This window comes from Peromyscus leucopus, chromosome 8b, assembly GCF_004664715.2.
Source record: "Peromyscus leucopus breed LL Stock chromosome 8b, UCI_PerLeu_2.1, whole genome shotgun sequence".
In the NCBI taxonomy this organism is placed as follows: domain Eukaryota; kingdom Metazoa; phylum Chordata; class Mammalia; order Rodentia; family Cricetidae; genus Peromyscus; species Peromyscus leucopus.
Window position 1 is genome coordinate 66386558 of NC_051086.1, and position 17424 is coordinate 66403981.

At 50.9% G+C, this 17424-nt stretch overlaps 2 protein-coding genes across 2 annotated transcripts; one reads left to right on the forward strand and one right to left on the reverse strand.

Annotated features, from left to right (window-relative positions):
* Positions 1–1551: 1551 nt before the first annotated feature.
* Fndc8 (fibronectin type III domain containing 8) lies at positions 1552–8037 on the forward strand. Its single transcript, XM_028867000.2, is given in 5 exon segments — positions 1552–1835; positions 5749–6115; positions 6812–6943; positions 6945–7049; positions 7582–8037. Coding segments are annotated over 5 exon segments (969 nt in total). The 5' UTR covers positions 1552–1623; the 3' UTR covers positions 7735–8037.
* A 972-nt stretch (positions 8038–9009) lies between these two features.
* Positions 9010–17209, reverse strand: Nle1 (notchless homolog 1). The gene is made up of 13 exons (XM_028866999.2): positions 17125–17209; positions 16877–17020; positions 15838–16055; positions 15031–15110; positions 14176–14252; positions 13950–14047; positions 13504–13696; positions 12919–13054; positions 12750–12796; positions 11775–11977; positions 9946–10105; positions 9790–9860; positions 9010–9292 (listed from the first exon to the last, which is right to left on the reverse strand). The coding sequence occupies exons 1-13, from the start codon at positions 17140–17142 to the stop codon at positions 9280–9282; spliced, it is 1458 nt and encodes a 485-aa protein (XP_028722832.1). The 5' UTR covers positions 17143–17209; the 3' UTR covers positions 9010–9279.
* Between the last annotated feature and the right edge of the window lie 215 nt (positions 17210–17424).

The window sequence follows — 17424 nt, forward strand, 5'->3', positions numbered from 1 at the left end:
CTGGAGTTACAGGTGACTGTAAGCCAGTGTGTGTGTGTGTGTGTGTGTGTGTGTGTGTGTGTGTGTGTGTGTGTGCGTGTGCGTGTGCGGTGTGTTGGGAAATCTAGTCCTCTAGAAGAGCAACCAGTGCTCCGAACTGCTAAGCCATTTCTCTAGCCCCATATTTTCCGAAGGTTTTTATTTTTCGAGACGGGGTTTCTCTGTGTATTCCTGGCTGTCTTGGAACTCACTCTGAAGACCAGGCTGGCCATGAACGCAGACATCTGCCTGCTTCTGCCTCCACCTCCTGAGTTTTGGAATTAAAGGCATACACCGCCACCACCTGGCATTTTCCAAATCTTTATTTTAGTGAGAGTAGGGGAATGCTTGAGGATTTAGAACATATAAAATATAGTTTACTGTGGAATATTCCTTTACACTGTGTGAATTTATGTTGCTGTGATTGGTTTAATAAAGAAGCTGACTGGCCAATAGCTGAACAGGATAGATAAGGTTAGGAGCCAAACTGAGAAGGCTGGGAGGAAGAAGGGCGGAGTCAGAGGAGTAGGGAGCAGTTGCAGAGAGAAGCAAGGTGGCCATGCCGTTCTGAGAACAGATGGCAAACACACAGATAAGAAATGTTGTTTAATTTAAATATAAGAGTTAGCTAGTAACAAGCCTGAGCTATTGGTTGAGCATTTTAATTAATATTAAGCCTCCGTGTCGGTTATTTGGGAACCGGCAAGCAGAAAAGTCCGCCTACAGTTTACTATTTTGAAATGTTCTTTGCCACATCCGGTGGAAGAAATAAAGCAGTTTTACAAACCTTAGTGAGGTTTTTTTTTTTTTCTCTCTTTTTTTTTTTGTAGTTGAAGGAATTGGGGCTCAATGGGACTTTTATTCTCTGAGTCACACAGGTAGTATGCACAGAACTGAATCTCAAGCCCACATCCAACTGCAAAGCCAGTGTTGCTGGACTTGCTCTCTCCCCTCCCCGGAAGTAGTGGGTGTGCTTCCCACCTATACTTTGGCTCTTTCCATAGCAGAGAAGTCTGGCTCGTTTTTAGAACCATTTCTCCAGGTTCACCAATTGCCTCGGATATCTTTCAAGGTATTTGGAATTCTAGCACTAAAATCAGCTATTCTGTGAGCGGCACACCACAGTAAGCTTTCACTGGGCCTGTGCTACTGGCCACAGTGGGATTTACCGCTGAGATGCCAGGACAGAGAGCCTCGGCCTCAGTAGGCAAGGTCTTCCTCTTCAATGGCTCCTTGGCTCAGCCCAGGTGGTGTTTCTCTGTCACTAGCCTGCTCCTCCTCCCAGGACAGCTCTAGAGGGTGTCCTCCGAGGAGGACAGAGCAGCTGTGGCCACACATGTGGCCTAGAAGGGGCCATGTGTGCTGGAAGGGGCCATGAAGTTTGTTTCTTGGCTCTGTTCCACCCCGACACAGGCTTTTGGTCTGTCCAGCTGCACAGCAAAGCTCACCTCCAGGGGAGGCTGGCCCCTAATTGTTACACTCGGTGATGATTGTGAAGTCAGCTCATTGCTCACCCATCCCACCCAAACTAAAGGTGGGACCTTTGCCTCAGTTTTCTCTCTGCTTCCTGCACGGTGGTGACAGCTCTGGTCCCACCTACACCAGATGGCAACCGAGGTGTTCTGTGAAGTGGGGGGTGGGGAGGAGGCTATACCGAAGAAGAAGGAAACGCTCAACATTATGAATGTGATTGACCAACTGCCAAAGCCCTGTCCAAACTCCAAGTTTATTAACCGGTCTTTGGCTACCAAAGGCCTCCCGCTTTCCTCGGGACACAGCTTGGTCAACCACTTAGAGGAAGACACCACCGACGTCATGTAAGATACAATTCTGGGTCCTCTTTTCGAAGGCCGGGGAAGCTTCGCAGCCCACTCCGGAGTCCCTCAAGGAAGAACAAGTCAGGAGGTTCCCCAGGCGTCCCCTGAGCCCCACGACAGTTTCTGAGAGCATGTGGGTTGCCTGCTCTGGGAGGCCTTTCTCGATCAGTCAGTTTAGGGTGCTGGGTGCTTACCACCAGCCCTGCCCCATCCTAGGCTTCTCTCCTTCATTTCTCTCGCTTCATTGTCCTTGCCCACCTTCCAGCTGAGGTTCACTGGTCCTCTTAGTAAGTCTGGGCTTCCTCTAACTTCATGCCACAAAACTCTTTTCCTCTCGGTGAGAAATATAACCCAGTGTCGAGCTGGGAATGCAAGACTGGGAAGCATAGTGCCTGCCTTCAAAGAACATCAGGCCTAATGTGCGTGGTGTTGGTTGTGGGGGATGTCAGGCAATAAAGAGGGTGGTACGGTACAGCCTGGGAAATACTGTCCCAGGGCGCCTTGAGAAACCAGAGGGGATTTCAAAAGGCTTGGTATAGTTTGGGACAAGCTGCAGGAAAGGGAGACCTCTTAGAGGAGGTGACATTTGAGGGAGATCTCCAGGGAAAGGGTTTCCAAGGTGATGACTGAGGTAACAGTACAGGTTCAATTGGGGTGACCCATGAGTGGGCCCTGGGCTTCGCTTAATGCTCTGCTGTCACTGTCTTGAGTCACCACCATATGGGTGCTGGGAATTGAACCCTTGCTCTTAGCCACTGAGCCATCTCTCCAGCCCCACTCTTGAAATCCTTCATTATTTCTTTAAAAAAAAAAAGTTTCCATACTTTAGTTCTCATTGGGATCCACAGACTGTGGGCTAGTTTAGATGAAAGAGAGGTATGTGTCCATTCTAGGTCATCATTAGAGTGACCTGGATAAATGACTATTGTTTGTAGGAAATTTCATGATTTACTGGGTGAGGGGGAGAGGAAATCTCAGGCAAGGATCCCTGAGTTCAAATCCAAGTTCAACTGCTTAGATACATGGTCTCAGCCAAGTTCACAGGCTAACACCCATCCAGCAGGGCTGCTGTGGAAATCAAGAGATGAGTCCAGAAAGCAGTCCAGGATCTAGGGGTCTTCTGTGACCCTTTAGCACCAGCATTTCCAGCAGGGAAGTCTGTTTTGTTGCTGTTGTTGGTTTTGTTTTTTTTGAGACAGGGGTTCTATGTGTAGCCCTGGCTATCCTGGGACTTGCTCTGTAGACCAGGCTGGTCTCGAACTCATGAGATCTGCCTGTCTCTGCCTCCAGAGCGCTGGGTTTAAAGGTGTGTGCCACCACTGCCATGCTCCAGTAGGTGACTGAAATAAGAGATTCTTAGGACAGTCTGACTAAACGATGTCAACATCCTGACACTTCAGTTTACAAATACAGGACAGAACTTAAAGAGAAAGAACATCTGCTTCAAATGTCCTTCAAGAGCTAGTGTTGGGGTGAGGGCTGGATGTTCTGGACTGATCCAGATCTCTCAGGAGGTTGGTGGGTTAGAGCCTAGGGAGGGAGCTTCATATGACCCACAGAGCAAACAGGAAGTAAGAATCTGGACTAGACTAATTGAGATTGGGACCTCGTTACAGGCCAGGAAATCTTAGCTGGTAGAAATGATAATAATGATTAGACAAAGAATCAGAAGTCCCAGAGCACATCACAGGGGAAGGATCAGTCTGTGATGTTTAGTTTTACTTATATGTATGTGTGGATCAAAGTTGTTCTTTTTAAGGATTTGAAAGCTAATTTTTTTTTTTTTTTTTGATTCGTGCACTTCAGCAAGACAATGCAGGGTCATGTATTTTCTTTGTAACAGCAAAGAATAGCGACAATATACATATGTATGCAGGGACTGGAGAGATGGCTCAGTGCTTAAATGCATTGATTGGTCTTCCAGAGGACCAGCATTTGGTTCCCAGCATCCACATGATGTCATAACTATCTGTAACTGTAGTTATGGGGGATCCAATGTCATCTTCTGGCCTCTGCATGCATGTGGTATACATACATACATGTGGTATACATACATACATGTAGGTAAAACACCAACACACACAAAGTAAGTTCAAAAGCAACAACTATTCATGTCACACACACACACACACACACACACACACACACACACACACACACACACACACAAAAGACACCCAACAAAACAAAACAAAAAACCACGAAACAAACAAAACGGCTGAAGCCTCTGCTACATATAGTAAGTACATCAGTACAGACAAATCAAAACACAACACAGAGCAAAATCCAAGTTTTGGATAGGTATGTATGTGCTGGATGATGCCTCTTATTTATACAGAGTCTAAAGACATGCAAAAAAAATAGGTCTTGTCTCCAGTTAATATACATATGCAGCAAGCCTAAGATGACACCTAGAGAGTAATAAACAGAAGAAAAAAAAATCTTACTCTGCTGGCTCTGTCGGCTGGAGGATTTGTAGTGTGAGAGAGGCATCCAGGGGTCTTAGTAATGCCAATATGTCTTAATATCTGAGTTTGGATGAGAGCAAAGAAAAGTGTAATATGTTATTCTTGGTGTGGTGTGTGTAAAATACCCCCTAATTAAAACAACAACATAAGAATGGGGGATGTCTTAGTTACTGTTCTACGGCTGTGAGGAGACACCATGACCAAGGCAGCTTATTGAAGAAAACATTTACTTGTGGGCTTGCTTACAGTTTCAGAGGCTGAGTCCAGTATCATCATGGCAGGAAGCATAGCGGCAGACAGGCAGGTGTGTGTGTGTGTGTGTGTGTGTGAGAGAGAGAGAGAGAGAGAGAGAGAGACAGAGACACAGACAGAGAGAGAGACAGAGAGACAGAGACAGAGAGACTGGGCTTGATGCCTTTATTTTATGTGTATTCTTTTTCCTATATGTATGTCTGTGAAGGTGCCAGATCCCCTGGAATTGAAGCTACAGACAGCTGTGACCTGCCATGTGGGTGCTGGGAATTGAACCCAGGTCCTCTGGAAGAGCAGTCAGTGTTCTTAACCACTGAGCCATCTCTCCAGACCCAGTGCCAGCTTATGAAACCTCAAACCCTACCTACAGTGATACACTTCCTCTAACAAGGCTACACCTCCTAATCCTTCCTAAATAGTTCTGTTAACTGGGGACCAAGTTTTCAAATATATGAGCCTGTGGGGGCCATTCTCATTCAAACCACCACAGGGGAACAAGGGTTTTTTGTTTTGTTTTGCTGTGTTTTTATTCTTTTTTGAGTCAAGGGTCTCACCATACAGCCTGGACTGGCTTAGGACTTTTGACACCTCAGTCTCCTGAATTCTAGGATTACAGGTGTGTTTGTGCCACCCCACCCAGGAGAACAAGAGCTCCTCCAATATATGTATTGCATATAATATAGACTATTAATTTTATGTTTTATAATTAATATTGTTAGAAGTTATTAGAAAGTAAGTAAATACAAATTACATTGAACACAAAGTAATAGAAAAGAAATATTAACAAAGACATTATTTCAATTTATTACTTTCTTATTAGGTACTTGCAGACATTTCTCTTTACTCCAGTTGGTTGCTGTGGTCATTTCCTGGGACCCTTGTACCCCATTTTGGTGGGAGGACTCAAAAGTTTTAGCAGTTTCTCAAATTAAGTGGTTCTCAGAGCACTTCATATCAGAACCACCTGAAGATCTTACTTAAAATGCAGCTTTCATCCCCGCTGGGGACCAGGAGCCGAGAACCTGCAGTTTTAGTGAGCACCTTGGTGGATTTGAGGCCCTGGGGCTGCTGTTCCAAGCAGTTCCACAGTTGGGGATGCTGGTGGAGGCCCCAGGCCATGTATTCAGGGTTCCTCAGGCTGGATGGGTTGGCGTAGCCTCCTTCATCTGACATCCATATCCTCCCCACTCCAGGAAGCAGATGCCAGCAGAAGATTCTGAATACAGCTCAGATGACACTAGTGTGTCCCCCATATCATCCACTCTGATGAACCCCATCAAACTGGCTGTGACTCAGCCCAATAACAGCTTCTTTGCCGGAATGCTGGAGGGTGAGCTAAACAAACTCAGTTTATCGTCACTGACCAAGAACAGAGAAAATGAGAATCTGGCCATCTGCCCCCGCTCAAGGTCCCAAATAGCCCCCGCGGGCCTGTTGGACCTTGACAACCCTGCACTGGACACAGACACCTCCTCAACACGCTCTGAGTCTTCTGTGGTCCTGGATGTGCCAGAGGCCCCCTTCATCTGCGAGCACACTGTTGGCGATTCCACAGCTATGGTATGCTTTTCTCTTGGCAAAGGCTTACCGTGTAGGCGGTAACTAAGCTCCATGGAGAGTGTGACCTCAAGTTCATGGTTTAGGGAGGGAGGCAGCTAGGGGAGCGCTGGTCTACGGAGCTTTAGTGCAAGATGAAATGGGCTCACTGCTTTCCCGATCAATGCAGAAGAGATTAAGATCAAGTTCGTCAGAAATTCAGAGAAAGCTTACTTCCAGCTGAGCGAGGGTTGGAGCTGGAAAGTGTGTCTGTTTCTAACCGAGGACTTCGGACAGTCACGTTCCTCCAGGCCACCTTGTCAATACCTAGACTCCCAGGCTCCATTCCTAGAGGAGGAGGCCTGATAATGCGCAGTGTTTACATAGTCCCAGATAATGGAAACAATATGATAAGTCCCTGAATATGAGTCAGACTTCTAGTCTGTCATTTAGTTGCTATGTGACGGCCTCTCTGCAGATAGAAAGGAATGTTTCCATAGGTAGCTTTCCGCTGGCCACTTAGGTCTCTGGAATGAGCACCCTATGGTGGAGTGGTGGGCAGAGCTCCTCCTCTTCTCAGTGTTGCTGGGTGGTTGCACTTTCCTCCAGACATGCCTGAGTGAGCTCTTCCAGTAGGAACAGGAATGGAAGCGCCACTGTGACCTCTCCCTGTGGGCCAGGCTAGACCTGAGGAAGCCTGGGCTCTCTCTCTCCCCCTAGATTTCCTGGACTTATGCTGTGGGCAAGCAGCAGGTCAGTTTCTACCAGGTGCTGCTGCAGGAGGCGACCAAGCGAGGCGACAAGGAGATGCCCAAGGTCAAGAACCGCCCCTGGATCTTCAACAAGATCCTGGGGCACCACTGTCAAGCTGATGGAGCTGAAGCCGAACACGGGTTACTGCCTTACTGTCCGCGCAGCCAACACAGCGGGGGTAGGGAAGTGGTGTAAGCCTTATAAAGTAAGTCCTGGAAGCAGAAAGGCCCAGGGCTAGGGAGGGAGTCCCACCCAGAGAACGAAGGTGCTGAAGGAAAGAACCATTGGCCCAGATAGGCAAAAAACTACAAGCCAAAGACCAAACCGGGGGGTGGGGGGTGGGTGGGGGGAAGGACCCCCCCCCAAGCCTCATGTCCTTGCTTTCCTTATGCCTGGGCCAACAAGCATTAATTCCAGACTGCTGGTTTAGGGGTTAAGCTGTTCAGGGCCCAATTAGAAATGCAAGCTGATAATGGTAGTAGTATTGCCACAGTGTTCATTTTCTAAAGCTGTGAATTCTCATATATCTCAATTCCAGTAATTGTGAGTGAGGGGAAAAAGGGAAGAGACCAAAGGGAACAGTTTGTAGGTGTCAGGGTTCTAGGGTAGAGAGAACCACACGATGACTGTGTTGCATGAGGCTAAGATTTCACTTAGCAGCAAGAGGTTGATGGAGAGGAGCGAAGAGCCAGGCTCTAGCCTGGGAAGGCATCCTGAGCGTGCTTGTTTTATTTCAGTTTGCAACCGTGCCTACCGACTTCAACAGCTTCCCCGAGAACAATCCCATCCAGGTCACCGTGCAGCGCAAACAACCTCAGCGGAGAACCGTGTCCATGACGATGGATGAGATGCGGAGGATGGAGGATCTGGAATACCTATATCCGTATTAGGGGGCGTGGGTCGAGGCTATCCCCTGCCCACTGTCAGTCTTGGCCCTGGGTCCTCAGGAACCAGAATCATGAGATGGACTGTACCACCAAGTACCAAGAACCACTAGTTAGCCTGTCAGCCAAGGGCCTGGGGGCAGATGTACTGGAACCTCACCCTTGGGTCGAGGCCAAGGACAGACATAAGCCCCATTCACTGAGACACCTTGGGCTGGGCCATTGCCCAACAGCTGCTAGGTGCCCTCCTTCCTCCCTGACCTGGCTGGTTCCAGGTCCCTCATTAAAGAACTGAAGGCCCATCCAATACCCTGAGAGTCTGCTTCCTGTTGCCATAAATCTAAGCCGAGCCAGAGCACCAGCTTCTTGTCGGAACCAACAGTCCAGCATGAGAATAAGGATGGCTGGGTGACAGGCTGACACTCGAGACTAAGAGCCCAGCTTTGTGGGGGTAGATATTCTAGCTATATCCTAGCTCTTCCCTCTTGTGAGGTACAAACAGGTCATTGTCTCCTGGGGCTTGGGTCGCTAACCCTAATAGGTGAGGCCAATCAGGGATAGGGTCAGGGTCAGGGACACAGCAGAAGTGCCCGACCCCAAGCCTCTCCTGCAGTCCTAATGTGTGAGGGGAGGCTGACCACCACAGCTAGGTGACTGCAAAACTGTAGACGCCCCAAATGGAGGCGGGAAGCATACGGATCCAGGGTCAGGCAGACTCAGGAATTCCTCCACAGATGACTGGAGGCCACGAACAGACAATGCTGAGCCCCAGCTAACCATTTACAGCAAGAGAAAAGGAAGGTAGGTTCTTGCAGGGGAAAGGTCTCAGTCAAGGCCTGAAATACTGGGATAACCTTCATTCCTTCTTCAAGGTCCTCAGAGAGCACAGGTCCTCATCATACTGTGCCGACGTGGCTAGTGTTCCACACCAGTGCCCCCTACCCCCAGGTGGAATGGCCCTGGCCTTCCTCTCTAGCCTGAGGGCCTAGCACAGTGCTAGGTCAGGAGAGACAGCGGCAAGCCTCTGGGTTTGAATACCAGAGTCCTCGTGAGCAGGCTGAGAAGGGTCTCCAGACGTAACTTTGGCTGGTACAAACAGGCGCACGGCCAGAGTGACCCCGTCGGAGGGCAGAGCCTCAGCCTTTCCTGAGGTCACTGTCACACAGTGAAGCAGCAGGAAGGGTAGCTAGGAAGCATGGGCTGCTGTCACACGGTGCAAGGGAGGGGATGCATGGACCTTCTCAGAGTCCTCAGCTGACCGTGGGGTTATAGGACAGGCACTTGAATACACGTTATTTATTTGGCCTCACAGCCGAGGGTCCGGGCCTGTACGGCTGGCACTTTGGAAAAGGGACACGGGACCAGAGGCCTGGCTTTCCCAGTGCTGTCAGCACTAGCCAGACGTGCCCACGGCTTAGCTCCATGTTGTGACTTCCAAGGACTGCCACATGCGGACCACCTGTCCTGGGCAGGTGGCCACCACGTGCTTTGGTCTCTGGCAGGGCAGGAGGAGGCTGAGTCCAGGTAGGGGTCAGGAAGCTGTGGAGTTCTTCATCTTCTCCATCTGTGGGGGGAGAGTCGTCGTGGGAGGGGTCCATGCTGCCTACAGCCCTGTCAAGAGCTTGGCACCTGCTCTAGCTCTGAGGCTCAGCTATGTAGTAGCCCCCTCCAGGACCCCACTCCTTCCCTCAGTCCTGCCCCGCGATCCTACAGATCGTCAAGTTGCGGTCACAAGCAGAGCGCGTTAGGTGTCAGCGTTCTCTCCTGTGACCCTCCTGTCTAGGAAAGTGCTGCTGTACCCGCACACTGACAGAACCGGGATCTGAACCTGGGTCTCACGAGTGCAAAGCCTGATATCTTAATAGTGAACTACTGCTGCACCGTGGAGACCTATAGGTTCCTCCAGGGTCGCCCATAAACCCCTAGCTCTACCTCCCATAGAGATTCTGGCTCCCACCTCCTCCCTCCAGAGCATAAGAATGCGTTCTGAATTCCATGCCATGGCAAAGAGCAGAGGCCAGGAGACCCGAACACCCCAGTCTTTACTGCACCCCCACTCACATCCGGAGGCACTTGTCTTTCCCGCCGCTTGCTACTCTCTGGCCATCTGGACTCCAGTCGACAGCATATACCTAGAAAGAAGTTGGGCAGTAGAGTGGTTAAGGGCAAGGGGCCAGGGGCCAGGGTCAATCCCAGCCCCCGCGGGGTCGGTCTTACCTCATCAGCATGGCCAGGCAGGTCTGTGGCCAGTTTCTGGGCCTTCACATCCCATACCTTCAGTGTGCTGTCACTGCTCCCACTGACCAACAGCCGGCTGTCAGCCGACCAGGCAATCTGGTACACGGCAGCCACGTGGCCACGCAGGGAAGCCAGGTACCTGAGCCAGGGGAAGCCAGGGATGGATATTAGAGCTTCAATATGTCCTCTGTACCCACAACAGTGGTTCTCAACCTTGGCTGCCTGCTAGCATTGCCTGGGCCCATGCTAGACCATTTTAATCATCACTGGCCATTACTACTGTGTGAAACTTCTCCAGGTGAGCAGCTCTGAGGCTGCCTCCTGCTAAGCCTCCAGACCCGCACGACTCTGCATGTCTGAAAACCCAATGTGCCACCTGCTTAGCCCATCTGCCTGATGCCCTCCAACACAACAGGTGCCAGCTGACAGGTGGCATGGAGTAACACAGTGGGCCAGGCCCAGCTGGAGCGTTCAAGTTAACAGAGTCTGGCTGTGACGTCTGGATGAGCTGTTAGGCCTGGGACTGTTTTCTGGCTTTTCTTTTTTTTTTCCCCTTTTTGATTTTTCGAGACAGAGTTTCTCTGTGTAGCTCTGGCTGTCCTGGAACTCGCTTTGTAGACCAGGCTGGCCTCGAACTCGGAGATCTCCCTGCCTCTGCCACCTGAGAGCTGGGATTAAAGGCAGGTATTTCCTGGTTTTCTAAAGGAACTGAATTACCATGTCAAAGAACTTTGTATGAAAATACACAGCAACGGACATTCCGTCTCTGCTCCCACACACTCATGCCTCTTTTCCAACCCAATAATGGTTGGTGCATCATGCCCCCTCCCATCAGGGCCTCTCAGGCGTTAACTGACAACACAATCACCAGGTGATCTTACAAAATGCAGGTTCTGATTCACAAGGTCTGGACTGGAGTCCACACTTGCATTTTTCAAGATTTATTCATTTTATGTATATGAGTGCTCTATCTGCATGTGCCAGAAGAGGGCATCAGATCCCACTATAGATGGTTGTGAGCCACCATGTGGTTGCTGGGAATTGAACTCAAGACCTCTGGGAGAGCAGCCAGTCCTCTTAACCTCTGAGCCATCTCTCCAGCCCCACACAATTGCATTTTTAACCTTTAAAAGACATGTATTTTTATTTTATTTATTTTGGTTTTTCGAGACAGGGTTTCTCTGTGTAGCTTTGTGCCTTTCCTGGATCTCGCTCCGTAGACCAGGCTGGCCTTGAACTCACAAAGATTCGCCTGGCTCTGCCTCCCGAATGCTGGGATTAAAGGTGTGCGCCACCACTGCCTGGCGTATTTTTATTTTTAAATAAATAGAGGACTGCAGGTGCCTGTGGAGGCCAGAGGCATTGATCCCCCTGGAGCTGGATGCAGGTGGTTGTGAGCTACCCGAGGTAGGTGCTAAGGAGTGGACTTGGGTCCTCTCCAAGAGCAGTATACGCTCTTAGCTGCTGAGGCATCTCTCTAGACCCCCTCCTACACTTTGCATTTCTGTCCAAGTTCCCAGAGATATGCTGGTGCCACTGGTGTGTGGAACACCCTCCGAGGACAACTCAGTCCTAGCTACTGTTCACCTTCTCTAGGGCTGCTGCATCCCTGGCTCTGCGGCTAGTCCGAACATTTAGTGCTAGCCCTAAAGATGCCATCTTACTAATCCAAGTTCAGTGTACGTGTCAGAGAGAAGTGTGAGCTGAGGAAATCAGACTCCACCAGTGCCACACAAGTAGCAAGTGGCGACCTCAGGCTCACGCCATACGCCACTGCTAATAAGGGACGGCCCCCACCCGGCACTCACTTGCCGGTCCTGCCATCCCACAGCTTGATGGACTTGTCGAAGGAGGCACTGGCCACGATGCGGGAGTCCGGAGAGAAGAGCACCTGGTTGATGAGGGCCTGGTGTCCTGTCATCCGTGCGAGGGGCTTCTTGTCCTCTGCTGGGGACCACAGGAATAAGGTGAAGTCGTCTGAGCCAGATACCAACCGCTCTGGGCCTTGGCCCTGGGCAAGAAAGCACACCATGTTTGCTGGATGTGGTCAGATACTGGCTATGCAAACAGCAACAGAGGCCAGGACCAGGGACATGAAGCCCGGCAGGGACACAAGCTCACACCAAACTCCAGGTTAGCCCACGAGGAGAAGGAATTCTATACGGGTGGAAGGAATCCTAAGATACAAACCAACGTACAGAATGGCGCTAAAAGGGGATGGCTTTTGTATTTATGTATATACACTCTGTGCATACTGAGCGCATGAACGGCCATACTGGCAGCACTGGATGCTTCCAGAAGGGATGCCTGACTGGGTGAAAGATGGGAGGTGTTTCATGATCTTTTTGTATCTTTTGAACCTCAGACCATGTAAATGTGTTCCTTAGACAAGAAAGGAAAAAAATAGACAACAGTAGTAAATAAGATAATAAAAGTTAAATGATGCCCAGTCTTTAAGGCTTGAAGATTATAAAGGATGAGGACCAAGAACAAGTTTTGGGAATAAAAACACTGAGCTGGGGCTAGAAGGGAGAGGCCTAAGTGACTGTGGAACTTCTGTGACCAGATGAGAAAGAGTTCTGAGCCAGGCAGTGGTAGCGCATGTCTTCAATCCCAGCACTCGGGAGGCAGAGGCAGGCAGATCTCTGAGTTTGAAGCCAGCCTGGTCTACAGAGTGAGTTCCAGGACAGCCAGGGCTGTTACACAGAGAAACCCTGTCTTGGGGGAAAGAAAGAGGGGGAGGGGGGCTGAGCTGGGGCTGCATGCTGGTGGCACACACTCACCCGCACAAGGTTGTAGCGGCTCGATGCTCTCTCCTTCAGCTCTTTCACTGTGCAGGTACCAAAGGAGAGAGAGAAAGAACGAGACTGGTTAGACATCCGACACCCACGCACTAGCCTGAAGAACTGGCTTCTTTCCAGGCAGCCTGCTCCCCTCCCACCTCTCACTCACAGGACCCCTGCACGTCTTGGGCATTCACTGTGGCTTCAGCAGGCTCAAAGGCCCCTGTTCGCAGGGCATAGTCTGTGCTGAGTGCCATGGTGTTCACCCAGTGGCCATGACCTTGAAGAGTCCGGCACAGTACACCCTAGGGCAGAAAGAGACAGGTCAGACATACACAGACACACACACCTTAGGATTGGGGGAGAGATCATACCCCACACCCCACTAGGGGATGGGTAACATAGGACAAGAATCAGGAACCCAAGAATCCATCACTTATGCATGGTCACCTTAGTCAAACCACACCTGGGGACTCACACCCCTCTTCATTTGAAAAGGTAACTACTGGCCTGTTTCAGGGCAGAGAAGTACATCAGAATAAAAGGGTTTACCTAGTCCAATGGGTTTGGGATGCGGTAGGTGGCAAACAACTCCATAACAAGCCAGAATCCCCACAACATTGCAGCACTAACCACTGAGTTGCTGTCCCAGGAGGACTGGCGGGACTCCTAATATAATTCTTGAAACACCAGACTCACTGGCACCCGCACCCATGACCCGTGAGACCGGTTTCGGAATCTTCCCAGCCCTTACGTCATGGGCCCTCCAGACTTTGATGGTGCGGTCCTGGGAAGCAGAGTATAGAAGCCCATCACCTCCCCAGCGGAGGCAGGTGACTGACTGCGTGTGCCCGGTGAGGATGCGTTCACAGCGGCCTGCGGTTGTGTCCCAAACTCGTACGCTGCCGTCTTTGGAGCTGCTGGCCACATATCGGCACTCGGGGTTCCTGGTCAAGGGAGAATTGTAACCTCAGGTCTGATCTGGCCATGACTGCCCATAGCGTGTCTCATTCCTGGCTCAGAGGCTGAGGACAATTTCTTGTCGGCTTTCTGACTGCATAGCCAGGCTACGCTCAGGTCAAGGATGAGCAGATGAGCAGCTCAGGTCAAGGATGAGCAGCTGCCTCCAAGCAGCAGGGGACGTGGCCACGGAAGGTCAAGCTGTCACTGACTTCTCTCTCCAGAAAATGTCTCACTTACATGTGAAGAGGCTCCCAGCTCAGGGCTGTGATCCACTTGCTGTGACCAGCGAGGGTCCTGCCCACCTGCATCCCCGTGCTTGGGTCCCACAGGAGAATCTGAAGGACAGAAGTTCATAAAATAACTTCCTGCAACCTGTCCTAACAAACACCTCCCAGCTACCCCCCAACACACCCTTCAAGATCTCAGAGGCCATTCTCTGCCCATCCATCCTGATGTCTCCTACCTGGCCATTCTTGCAGCCTGAGGCCAGTTTCTTGCCATCTGGGGACCAGGATATGCTAAGGACCCAGTGCCGGTGTCCTGTGAAAGCAGGGGAGGGAGAGAGGAGCTCCATTCACCTTTATCTCTAGCCAGTGCCTAGCGCTGTGTGGCAAACAGCAAACCCCCCTTAACCAACTGCCATGTAAATGAACTGAACTAAAGGAGTGGTGCGGGAGGGGTGGGGTGGGGTGGTGGGGACACACACAGGCCAGGCGCCACGGCTCTGCAGCTAACTCGGCCACGTTCTAGTAGTCCGTGCTTGACATATGGTACGGGGTGTTTCTACGCACACCACCCCTTCTTCTACCAGCTCTAGGATAAAAAGCAAGAACCACTCTCATTCTCCAGATGCAAAAACTAAAGTTTAGCTAGGGAGCACACCCTGCGGTGGACTCCTCTAGGGGGTCCCCAGACCAGCAGCACAACATACAACTTCTTAGAAATGGACTCAGGCCCCACCCTGCTGAAAAAAAAAAAGCTCTGGAGAATGCCGGGTGTGGGGAGCAGTTAAGAACCTAGCTAGGATGTTGTATTTCAACAAGCCCTCCAGGTGATTCTGATCTACGCTAGGTCTGAAAACCCTTTTGGCAAAGGTTAACACAAAGTCAGGCTGTCCCTGCTACCAACGGTTCAGCTCCTCCCCACACACACGTTGGTCCAGTATCTGTTTGTTTCTAAGTGGCTGACTGGCTTCTAGGGGCAGGCAGCTGTGAACAGGATGCTAATGGGTTGGATCCTTCTGAGTCCTACCAGAAGCTACCCGAGCTAACCATTTGGCATGAATTAAGATCCCTTACATGGTTAAATGCACACTGACCTTTGCACGTGAAATGCGGCGTCTCGGTGCTGAGATCCCAGAAGCGCACAGTGGTGTCTCCGGAACCACTGGCCAGGTACCTGGGGAAGAGAGGCCGCTTGACTGCTGCAGTGGTGGGGCCACCCTGAGACACTGCACATGTGCATTTCCTGCTGCCTATCCAACCATCTTCTGGGAACAGACTCTCCTTTCCTGAGGAGGAGAGACAGGACACTGATGCCACCTAGAAAAGACCCCAGGACGCCACTTCTCTCTTCCTCTTTCCTGGCAGGAACAGCTACAGTTATAACCAGGGCTTTAATTTTTTTTCTTCTTCTTCTTTTTCAAGACAGGGTTTCTCTGTGTAGCCCTGGCTGTCCTGGAGCTCACTATGTAGCCCAGGCTGGCCTTGAACTCAGAGATCTGCCTGCCTCTGCCTCCCGGATGATGGGATTTAAGGCGTATGCTACCACCCCAAGTGCTGGGATTGAAGGCATGGGCCACCACACCCAGCTCAACTGTTGAGCTGGAATACTTGAGAAGTACTGTGAGAAAAAACGATTCATTTTCACAGGGAAGTAACAGATAAAGGAATCTGACTTGTTTAACTGACACAGCTTGGAAAAAACAGGGTGGATCAAATCTCCAGAGGTCCAAGACAGCCTCTTTCCAGGCAGGTAGTGTTAGCCTTTGGGGACCCAACCCCAATAAGATTGTAACTGGAGTCCAGATCTCCAGCTTAAGACCCTATGGATCGTAATTCAGGAGTGCTCTCTCCACACCAAAGGCTGCACCTCCAAATCCCAATGACTCTGCCCAGGTCCTTACTTTCCTGTAGGGCTGAAGGCCACAGAAATGACTGCTTCGCTGTGACCCTCCAATGAGCTGGTGCACCGAGTCACAGCACGTACTCTGAAGATAGCCTGGGGCTGGTAGATGATGTCTATGATTTTCTCTGTCTCCACAGACTGGGACTCCAGCGTCTTCCCCAGCGAAGACACAATCTCAGCATCGTGGACATAGAAAGCCAGGGGTAAGGGCTCCTCCTGAGGGCAAGAAAAATGGAGTAAAGGGCAACTCTGCCACAGAAGGATGAGCCTCTGCCCTCAGTTGGGGGGAAGCCTGCTCCCCAATGGGCTGTGGGGGGATGAGGCTGTCTTTTTCCAGCCACCTCTCTTGGGATATCCTCACCATTGCCCACCAAGCACAACCTTTTAAAATTACGGAGGAGTAATCCTAGGCAACTCACAGAATTTTGAAGCCCTTTAGCTGCATCTCAGAACACAGGGAAGTAAAGATTAATATCCCCACTTGGTGGGTTTTTAAAAATTGCTTAGTGCAAATAAATAATTAGCTCAAAGCCCTAATCCTGACGACTAATTCAGGTCCTTGGTATTTTTAAGGTCTAGGATGAGAGTCAATACACAGCATCATATACTGTTTTGGAAATCACCAAATATGCTGCACCTATAAATCGGTGATGGTTAAAAAACGCACACCAAGGTCTGGTTAAGTAAGAGGGTGGAGGTCCACCAGCTGCATCTGTAAGTCTGTCATTCCTCCCCAACAGAGGGCAGCATTAGTAACACGGGCAGACAGATCTGGGTTCCAATGCTCAATCAATCCAACAACTACGGCGTACCACCGTAGCGAACAATTTAATCCCGCTGCGCATCTCTGTAAAACGGGGATACTTATGTTGGGCTGCGCCAAGGAGTTACGGAAATACTACATCCGGTGAATTCAAAACACAGCCTGTCCGCAGGTGGGTCGGCGTGGAGAACCTTTTTCCATGGACCGACCCACATCACCATCGGTGCGCAGTGGGGTCCCCGGCAACACCGCAGCTTCTTCTCGGAGTGCTCACCTGGGCCAGCAGCGCGTTGCACACGAGCTGCAGCTTGTCGGGCGTGATGTCCACGGGCACGTCGAAAGGGGAGCCCAGAAGCTGGCCGCCCTCATCCTGGAACTGCACGAGAAGCCGCTGCACGTCGCCGGACGCCGCCTCGTCCTGCGGAAACAAGCCGGGAGGCGGTCAGTCCCCCTCCGCCTCCCTCCAGCCTAGGGACCCCCACGCGGAGAGGCGGCGTCCCCGCCCTGTGCGCGTACACCCACCGCCACAGCTGCCGCCATCCTGCGTCCCCACGTGGAGGAGAAGCGAGGCGGAGGGATGGAGCGCCGCGTTCGCGTCGCGGGGGCAGCCGCGGGCCACAGTGCCCTCTGGTGTTCGGAGGAGAGAGTCAGGCGTGCAAGTGGAGTCACCAGGAGCCAACTCCACCGCGTCTTCTACTGTATCCCTCGCAGGCTATGATCTTTCACACTCTTCACCAGGGCGACTCTTGCCAACTTTAGTAGACCACGGATGCTGAAACGCAAAGAAGTTAGCTGATTTGCCAGCCTAATTCACTGAGGCAG

What these genes read in the sequence shown, in the direction of transcription:
- Nle1 (XM_028866999.2), bottom strand. An exon ending in TGGGATGGCAGGACCGGCAA is followed by an intron (nt 10,106 to 11,774) that starts GTGAGTGCCGGG and finishes CCCCTGGCTCAG; the next exon opens with GTACCTGGCTTCCCTGCGTG. An exon ending in TGCCTGGCCATGCTGATGAG is followed by an intron (nt 9,861 to 9,945) that starts GTAAGACCGACC and finishes ACTTCTTTCTAG; the next exon opens with GTATATGCTGTCGACTGGAG.